The following is a 10,407-nucleotide window of genomic DNA, read 5'->3' on the forward strand; positions in this document are numbered from 1 at the left end:
TCTTCAAACGTTCCTCCCAGTGTTACTTCTTGTCATAAGCAGTCTGCATTGATACCAGTGCTGATAGCACTACAAATAGCAATAGATGTCTTTGAGTAGATACTTAGATATATTGAGAAACAGGCTCATCATTAAGAAAGTCAGTAATGGATGACAGCCTCAAAAGCAGATCTGCGTCTCTACGCCAACAGCAGGACCGCAATGAGAGCTGTTGCTGCAGGTGGTATTTCAGCTGGGAAGGCTTAAGTGTGAATTCACCGTGCAGAATTCTCCGGGTAGCATTTTTTAAATCATACAGTTAGGTATCTGCTGATATCAAAGCTGTCACAAAAGAATAATTTTTTGAAAGGCATTGTTGTCAAAACCTTCCTTTATGTATCATGGCCTCCTTAGTTGCCTTGTTAATGCAGTATTATGTATTGCAAGGTGTTAGAGCTGTGCTGTGTGCAGGACCTTTGGAACACTGCTTCACGTAATTATGAAATGTTCAGAAAAAAAGAATTTTCTTCAGGGCAGTGCACGTTCTAGCACAAATGAGCTGGAAGACTGTCACAATCTTTTTTTTGTGATAGCGGTTTGTTTCAGGGGCTGCATAGATTTTTCCAAACGTTTATTCATATTTATATTGAAGTCTTAATTCACAAAAGGTCAGGTTTTATTTATGAACCCATGAAATTGCCTTAGGGATATTTTATAGCTGAAAAGAATTCATTCTGAGGAGCAAAATCATACATCACAACAGGGAGCAACTGCATTTATGTGTTTGTATATATCCGGAGTGTTCGTATGCAGTAAGTGAAGCTACTCCAGCATTCTTGGCTGTAGTAGCTTAGAGCTAGAAAACAAAGTAGTAACCGGTAACAGTTTGCAAAAAATGATCAAAAATAAAATCCATGAGACATGTTATCTTCCAGCAGGCCTGACTGATATGTAAAGAAAACTTGGGCAGAGCCCCCAAGGTTTTCTTCAAGTCTTTGTGGGATTTCATAGCCTATTTACAATGGTTTATTAAAAGTTTATTTAATTTTATATTTTTTTAAGAAGACATAAATATATCTGGTTTTGAAAATCTGAAAACAATGGATTCAAATCTGCTGTGATAAAATTAATCTCATTATGAATTTAAGAAATAAAAGCCACATTCTTCTCTTTGTACTACATGTTTAATTAAATGTCAGTGTTAACTGTTGAAAAACTGCATTCCCCAGGGTGATGATAGAAGCTGACCTAGCAGGCTTGCTAATTCGTGCGAAATGATTGCAGTTTAATGTTTGGGTTTGGGACTCTGTTTTCAATTTGTTAGCATTTACATCATCTCATCAAGGCATGTTGCTTCGCGTGTTCCATTGTCCATGATACCAGGAAGAGTAACAAGAGGACAAGATTAAACCATTATCAAAGTGTTGCAGCTAAGGAAAGAAGGGGTAAGGGTGGAGGGAACTGTGTGATTTGGCAGTTGAATTGGTTCCAAAAACTCCTGTCTCTGAAAAAATGTAATCTTTCCATAAACCATATTTATGTTGTTTTGGAGGGTAGTGTAGGGGTAACATTTCCTTTGCTGCCTTTGCCAATTGTTTCAAAAGGAAAAACAGATTTCCCTTTAATCACTCTAGTAGAGATTTCCTGTCATCATATCCATTATTTAGGACTCTAGGACACACAGCTGTTTCACCACTTCCAAGTAAGTTGTAAAAGTGCCCCTTTTCAATTTTTTTCTTGAATGAGTATTTGCATTGCTTATATCACATCAGCTTTCAGTGTTATCACACTGTCTCTGCAATTCCTTAACTGAGCTCTGCTGAGTTAATTTAGGAGTATCCATCATAAAATAGCCTTGGGGCCCAGACAGATGGCTCTTTGGAAACAGCTCTACTGGTTTGAGAAGTTACTGGCCAGGGGTTTTCATTATTGACCTCAGCTGTGATGCCATCATTGCTTTTGTCACTGCTCCAGCTGCTCGTATTTCTGCTATTATTATTCTCCTGTTTATTAATGTCCTTAAACCCTATTTCACTGTAAAGTCAGCAAGGTTAGTTTAAACTGCTTTTACCAGTGATTCAGTCTAACCCAGCTGACTTTGCGCTGTGGATTGGGAGCACTCATACAGTAAGGAATAGCATAAGCAACTACTTCTTAACCTCGTCTTTCTGCGAATTAATTAATTCAGTTAATTCAATTAATCCCCTTTAAACCACTGAGCTCTTCACAAGCAGGACAAAGCATTTATTGTTACTAAAAACTCAGCTGTTACAAAGAAAGCATTAAGATTCATGAGTAAAAGAAAAACATTTTTAAATAGATACAGCAATTTATTACCAAATGAGGTACATTAAGAATAACAATGAAGCATCTATTAAATTTGTATGCGACCCTCACCCTGTTTATTAGATGCTGTAAACTGTGTTGAATCTAACTGTAGGGGATGAGTGGTGAGCTGCCAAATAGTGCTTAGAACATGCTGACTCGAGCAGTAATGTGATTCTGTTGACACTACTAGAAAGATCAGCATACCTTCCACGAAAATAGCAGCCAGAGACTCAGTTATGTCAGCTCGCAGTCAGGTTCGGCTTTGTCGTGGCTCCCAGCACGGTGCCGTGTCTGCCTCATTTCATGGGTGCATTTTGGGCAAAGATGTATAGTTTCATGAAAGTATGTTTGTGTCATCTTGACCAGCATGATGTTTAAAAAGGATATTAAGAGGAAGTTAGAAACCTGAGCTGATTTGTAATTAACAAATCCAAAGGCATTCTTAGTCTATTTTTCTGGTTTCACAAAGTGTGTTCAAACTCATTTGTTATTACTGAGACAAATAGTGCAGTTTTAGTTTTCATTACAAGATAAGCAGAATGAAACTCTTTTGGGGAGTTTTTAAAGTAGGGACCAGAGGTGTGATTTTTGTGGGGCAGCTAAGGTGATCCAACACCATCCCCTCTAAAAAGGCAGTTCTGCCCTTCCACAACCAAGGTTTCTGCTGTCCTTCCCTTTCCCTGGCTCTAGCAATCCTGGCTTCACGGGAAGTCGGTTCAGCTGGCCGAGCTGCCGAGGGACCGCTGCTTGGTTCTGTTCCGCTGCCCGCCCGGGTTAGTTTTCCACTGGATCAGCCGGGTAAGCTGCCTGCCGGTAGCAACCTGTCCTGACGCCCCATGTGAGGGAAACGGTGCAAGAGGAGTAGCAGAAGGAGGAGTGCCTGTCGGTAGCTGCTCGCTTTCAGCTCGGCTGCCCTGCCTTGTGCCTGCTGTCGCGTGAAAGCGAGCCCTGCGCGGCACTCGGCCTGCTCTGCTCAGCCAGGGCGTAACAGAGCCTCGTCTAAACCACTCATCTTCCCTTTAAACACGTTTAAAGTGTCTCTTTTTTAATTTGTTTGTAATTCTTTATTCTTCTTTCACTACATCTCATCTACTATTTATTACTGGTTTTGGAAAGTGTTCTGGGTTAGAAAGTATGAAAATTTTGCATGAAAATTACTTTACAAATTAATAGCAGCTTGCAAGACTCTTGGCCTCTTTTAATGCACGTGCCTGCTAAGTTTCTTTTGGAGTGCAAAGAAAAAGGTGTGTTTCTTTCAACCTTTGCCTAAGATCATAAAGCTACAGCATTCTTAGTTGACATTGTGTTTGCTAGACTGCTCCACCGCTGTAACATTAAATTCTACAAAACTGTCTATGTTTAAGGTGTGATAGTCCTTACTCTTAACAGTTTCTACTTTCAGAATGAAAACGTAGGCAGAAGCGTAGCACGCAGGACTCGGGTTAGTGGCTCACAGCTTTAGACTTGCAGGGAGAAAGCCAATTCTCCCCACTATAGCACAGCTGATGCGATAAATTTGTTCCAGAATATTTTATAGAATTTGTAAAAAATATTACCTGCTACAGGAAATACGGCTAGTAAAAAACCAGCCTCCAGAGGATGAGTGGATTTTATTTTTGAAGATGATGTAGTTTCTGATTTTATTGCTCAGATTTGCTGAAATGACTTTAATGTAAATGTATTTAAACAGGCGATTTACCAACCTGCAGGTTATTGGAGATCGTGTTGGGCAGGATGTGACGCAGCGGCACACACGTAGCAAGACCTGCTTTTGTTTCCATGAGGCTGATATTCTACCATGAGGTCTGTTTAGGAGAACTACTTTTGCCAGCGTCCATCTATCTAGGGCTGTCCATATCAATTTTGTCAGTATCTGCAACCTAAAACATCGATTGGAAACTGGACGGAATTTGCTGCATCTTCTTTTCTAGCTGGTTTCCCACATCGTATTTTTGCTTTAATGTTTCCAAGAAGAAATGGGTCTTTGCTTTATGGTTAACGGCCTGGTTACTCTGCTTTGTGCCTCCATGCAATGGACAAACCCCATCCAGTCATGATTCTGAGCACTGGGTTATGCAGATGCAGTACGGATGAGACATCACTGGAAATGGAAAAGTATCTGTCCTATGAAAGGAATTTGAAAGTATTTGACCTTTTTAATGAAAATACCTAAATCTTCATTCATTCCTTATGTGATCAAAACACTCTGCTCTCTGTAGCAATGGTTGTTTCTCTGCTGGTGTGCTCTTGGAAGCACAATTGGTTCTGTATACACTGTCCAGTACTTTTTTATTGCCTAGCGATCTTCTTTTCTTCTTCTTACCTGCGGAAAATTTTAATTTTAAAAAGCATTGTTCTTAGGGAAAATAATAAAGGAAATAAATATTCCTAGTCTTACGGCCAAACCAGCTGTGACCCTACTAGCTAGCATTTCTTACAGATCAACCACAGCCTTGGCTTTGCAAGGTACTTCCGTAACTGTCAGTGCAGTGTGTGGAAAATGCAGTTAGACCAAACCGAGACAGAAAGTAATCTTCACAGCAGGTGGGGGGTTGATTTCCAGATACAGGAGATAATATTCCTCTGAAATGCCATTCAAGTTTGAAGCTGTATTTCTCCTTCGGCAATAGAAGTTATTACTCACCTATACGGAGAGATTTTAAAAATACTTCTTTCACAGAAAGAAATCTTTTCCCTTAGGAAGATGCAACCAGCAACATGCTGAGGAACTCAAAAGGTGTCCTGTCACTGGCAAATCCCTGAAAATCTGAATGAGGCTGCAGATAAAGGGGAGGACAGGCTGCACGTTTTAGGAGCGCTAGAGCAGACAGAGATGCCTGCTGTCAAGGAGCAAGGAAGTGCAGTCAGTCCCTCCTTGTGCAGCTCTAATGTGTCTCCGCCTGAATTAGGAGGAAGGATTTGACAGCTGAGTGTCCTCGGCAAGTTAAGTGCAACAGGGGAAGCCGAGTCTGCATACAGTTGAAGGATGGCTGTATGTTATCATATCAAAGTAAATCATCGTGTCACATCAAAGCAGCATGAACCGGGAGTGTCCTTGGCAAGTTAAGTGCAACAGGGAACTGTCTGCATACAGTTGAAGGATGGCTGTATGTTATCATATCAAAGTAAATCATCGTGTCACATCAAAGCAGCATGAACCGGAGAAACGTGTTAAATTGAGTACTCAGGAAAAAAAGGGCTATGCTGTGAAAGTTCCTGAAATTCATTCCATAAACAAACAAACATGAGTATAGGCATGCGCTCTAATGGATCCTTATTAATGGGGCCATAAATGAGGTTACAGGAGTATGCATGTTTGCAGGGTGAGTCGTTTCCCAAGGAAAACACTGAAAATGGGAGATAGATATATATATACAAATGGGATGTTTTACACTAGGCTTAAAAAAATATTTACAATGTACTGTAGGTAGTAATGCTAGATTAGGAAAAGATATCATCTGAATAGCTAATGGATTTCTTACAGACTGCACCTTTGTGGTTTTTTTAGGAAAATTCAGCTCAGTAAACTGTAAGGAATTAATCAGTTTTATGTGAGAGTTTTTCTTTTTTTTCCCCCACTTTCACCAAGGGTGGTTGAAATGTAGTTGTGTTTTTGGAAGGTTTTAAACAAAATTATTTGCTTCTAGTTTCATCTGCCCTCCTTTTACTGTAGCTGTAATTCTTGAAGTCATCTCATTATGGAGGTCTTCTAAGTGGTGAGCTCCCCATATTCTATGGTTTTACACTTTTCATGTATCTGTTATATTATAGAACATACACACATAAATGTTAAGATCTGACATGTTGAAGGTATTTCCTCAAATGATTTTGTTTCAACCTGAGCCGTATAAAAAAGTTAAAAGTGGTAGCCCACTTGCTGTCAGTAGGGCACTACAATTAAAAGAATTAAAGAATTTGGCTCCATATTTTTTTTTTTACCCCCAAACATTACTGTTTCTACAGGTACTCGGTGGTTTCTTTCTGAAAAGTTCTGCAGGCAAAATGGTTTTAAATGGTTAAAATACATGTGATTGCTTTTGATTTAAAGCACAAAGGTTTCAGTTACACCAAAGACCTTAAAATTTGTGGTTTTTTAAAGTGAAAAAAAAAAAAAAGAAAATCCAAGAAGAAAGCAGTGCCGATAGCTGAGTATGTGGTGGTTTTCATCAAGCCCGATTCAAGATGCTTGAGATGTTTCTGGAAGTTTAATCTTGGCAGTAACAGCTGGGAATGTAGTGATAAAAGTCATAAGACTCATGATGCAGATTCCACTTTCTTGGTCCACACCCCAGACTCGGAGGTCTTTGAAAAGTTATAAAGATTGCAGCAACATTTAATTTCTGAAGCTACGTTGGGAATGTTGGGGGGGGGGGGAAATAAGGAAAGATGATCATTTAGATAAGCTACAAAATACGTGATCTTCTGAACGGCGCTTGCACAGGCACAGCAGTCTGCCTGCGAGCCCAGGTCTGAACCAGGCCTCCAGCGCCAGAGCTGTAGACTGACCCGTCACTCTGCAGTTAATAATGGTTTGTAATGGAAAAAAGACAGTTCCGGTTTGGTGATTTTTCTGTGATTGTATAAACATAATTTTCTTTTTTGCTTGTTTTTCTTTTTTAAAGGAGAGGAGACATTCTCCGTTGGTTTTGCAGTCTTTTTCTTTCCTTTTTCTTCTTTTAACCTTTTTCAAGGTAATAGTGAAAAAATGGGAGCATTATTGAAAATTCTGTTGGTGTTTGTTTGTTACTCATTTAGATACGCAAACCCAAACTTTCTATTTATAACTATCTGATGTGTTAAAGCCTGGGGAAAGGCTGTTGTCAGTTAAAAAGTAAAACCTGCAAATAGTCCTGCAGCAAAACTACGTTTGAGATTCTTTTCGTATAAAGAAAATTGGGGGTGTGGAGGGCAGGGAAAGAAAGACCATGGATTGTTAGTGGAATCTTAAAATCTGCTTTGGAGATTTGCGAAGAAGTGGGTGCCAGATTGGGGAACATTCGAGCCACTTGTCCCAGACTTCCCTTTAAACCCAGACGATGCTATTAGTCACTGCAATGTCTTTTTTGATGGGACTGTGCTGGGCTTTGGTGGGGTTTTTTTACCTGATCATTTGTTCCAGTCTGTGCAAGAGTTTGAATTTGGTGACTTTACAGAACCTATCACATTTTGCAAGTAGGAAACATTTCTGAAAAGAGAGGCTAAGGAGTGTAAATACAGTTTTCGTGAAGCTGCCCAGCAAATCTGACATTCCGGTTTTCTGCCCATGTTGGCTTCTGCCTGTAAATCCCAAAATGCTTTTTGCTGGTGACCTACCTCTCTGGAATGATTTCTCTCCATTTCTATTCAGTTCTTTCTATTTTCACCACTTTCTATCTCGACTATTTACATGGGGGAAAAACGCATTAATCAAATGGACTGAAGATGCGCCGGTTGCCTTCATTCCGGATTTTTCTCTCAGTCCAGTCTCTTCATCATGCAGTGCCGTGTTCCTGTGGCTGTCTCTTCATCAGCCTGCGGGCACTGAAGGCCTGGGAGGACACCTGTATAACCAGGAGCAATACAGCCTCCACTGTATCTAATTCTGTGTAGCTCGTTCTCTCCAAAACTCAGGTGTTTGTGTCAGTTCTTCATCCAGTCTAATGTGCGTCTGCCAATTTTTCTTTTCTCTTTCTACACCTTGAATTGTAAAAATGCCGTCCAGATGTATCCAAATGAATTCTTAATCTTTCTGTCAAAATATTAGGAAAGCATGGTGCATTACACAAATTCTGCTCGAGATCTTTTAGCCCTTTTTTCGCCCATCTCCACTACTCGTTGATGGTGGTTGGGAGTCTCCTGTAGGGCAGCTCTTGCTTCACTAATCTAGTCCAAAATTAATTTAAAAAGGTCCTGAAATTGTTTGTTCTCTGAAGTCATGGAGGCAAGATTAAGCATTTTAGAAACTCTGTTGCTGATGGAGAATTGGGTTTTTCCTGTCACTTCTGTATATCCATTTTGCAGAAGCCTCTGCAGATGAGGGATCCTCTGGCAGTTCCATTTCAGACTAATGAGTAGCAGGCACGTCTATGGTCATAATTTCCGTGGGGGTTTTTTTGTTTAACATATCTTTTCTCATTTTCCTCTCACTAGTGCCTGAAGATTTCCTGAAGTGAAAGGTTTCACTAATAATTGCCTACATGTTGACTTCCAACAGTAAGAGACTAAAATTACACACACTTTATAAGGAACTGTCTCTTTAAAAAGTCAGGTCTTATTTCAGACAGATTGCTGGTGGCTCCAATTTCATGTTCAGGCTTCTTTGGCATTTCATTGGGAGGCTAGGCTGAAACTCCTTTCTCTATATATATTTTACTCTAAGCCCCTGCTAATAAGTTATTCCAATAGATTTTCTTTAATGGATTTTCATCTTATAGTCTGGGTCTATGGTATTTTTCATTACTGTTTTCAACTGTTTAAATTACTAAATGTAATACTCATAGTTCTTATGATTTAAACAAAACAGTGTGGGTGTATAAACCTTTCATAAGCTACTGTCACAGACCACTGGTATTACACTGTAGTGTATAAAGTAGGTCATCGTTGGTTCCCTGTTACGCTGAAACAACCAAGTCTCAAACCAGAACGTCAGTCCTGGTTTCATCTTAGTACATTGAGGTGAGGGCAAATTGCCTCTGTTATCCAAAATCAATGTTTGAACTTAATGCATATACGAACAGGACAAAGGCCAATCTCAGATGTCTGCAAAGATAGGAGTTTTGCAGATTTTTGAGTATTCCACTCCCAGGACCTGCCAAAACAGTAAATGCAAATACACGGAAAGCCAGCGCAGCCTTTAGCCATCCCCTCTGCCTCAGCGTCGCAACACGTCCACGATGAACTGCCTCAGACGAGCTGCTCTGCCGAGGAACGTGGCAGACGAAGTAACGGAGCAGCAAGGCAAAAATAACGGTTTGCAGTTGTGCTGACCTCCTCAGAGCAACCCCCACCTCACTTCCAAGGAAATTAATCTCAGTCTCCCCCAGTGCTTATGATTGTAGCGATGGCTATAGTGTCTCGTGCTTTAGAACGTGCAGGGCCTAAAGCATGGTTTAACCAGGTTTCACTCTGCAGTAAAAACCAAGAGAAGTAAGACTGAAACGCAGTGCTACCAAATCCTACTGTCCTGACAGCAGAAACCGTAAGACCTACACAGATGCAAACTGTGATACTGGAAATAAATGATTCGTGAGGCCTGGGGTTTTTATCTTAACACTGCCACAGCACTTAAGGGCCTCGCTTGTTCTGTCTTAGGACGTAAAACTGTATGGAATCCTGTCATCGTGCCACCAATGACCGTGGCCGTGTGACTTCTGTTTAGGTCCTGTGTTGCACCTCCTTGAATGAGTGATTTTGCATTCTCTGTAGGTAATTTGCACACACTCTGCCACACAAACATCTTGGGAGTTCAGGTGTTTACGATTGTCATGGGGGCCGAATCCAGCCTGCTGTGAGAATGGTTTTCTTGGCAGTGCCCTGAGACCGGCAGCGGTGCACAGCTGCGATCGCCACTGCGTGACTGGCATCCTCGGGCAGGTTGGTCTGTGTGTCCGGGCGCCTCTCCCCGGCATTCAGGAAATCCCGGTAAAGAAGCAGAGATGGTCTCCCCTGCAGCAGAACCACAGGTCTGCAGCGGGAGGAAACTGCCAGCTTAACTGCACACGGGGACTGGGGAGTCGCTATAAAATGGCAATTGTGCTGTTAAAGTTCAACATCTGTTATTTTAAAAAAATGCAACTGAGAATAGAAATGGGTCTTTCTCTTGCCATACTGAATGAATGACAGGCCTCCGAAGAGTGAAGTGGTTAAGCATCAGCAGATGAATGGCATGGTTTGTAGCTAGTTGTTCATATTGACATTCACACTGTTCATTGCTTCTAGGTACGTGCTGTCTGAAGGGAATGGGCTGGACTGTCAGCTAGTATAAATTGTTCTGAACTTCATGGCACCTATGCTAATGTAGGAACCAAACATCTTCCTTAGGTATTTCGCAATATTTTAAGGACATTAGTTCAATTTGGGGTGTCACAGCCTGAAAATCACATTTTTCCAATGGAAATTTCT

At 40.8% G+C, this 10,407-nt stretch overlaps 1 protein-coding gene across 1 annotated transcript in view; it reads left to right on the top strand.

Annotated features, from left to right (window-relative positions):
• Positions 1 to 9,653, top strand: part of IQCK (IQ motif containing K) — a gene marked incomplete at its 5' end in the record, with an annotated part of 28,411 nt that extends 18,758 nt beyond the window's left edge. Inside the window, one exon of the mRNA XM_010158130.1 lies at positions 9,598 to 9,653. Coding sequence (XP_010156432.1) covers positions 9,598 to 9,653 — 56 coding nt within the window. The remainder of the gene's footprint in view (positions 1 to 9,597) is intronic.
• Positions 9,654 to 10,407: the final 754 nt, after the last annotated feature.

Source organism: Eurypyga helias, unplaced genomic scaffold (genome assembly GCF_000690775.1).
Source record: "Eurypyga helias isolate BGI_N326 unplaced genomic scaffold, ASM69077v1 scaffold24980, whole genome shotgun sequence".
In the NCBI taxonomy this organism is placed as follows: Eukaryota; Metazoa; Chordata; class Aves; order Eurypygiformes; family Eurypygidae; genus Eurypyga; species Eurypyga helias.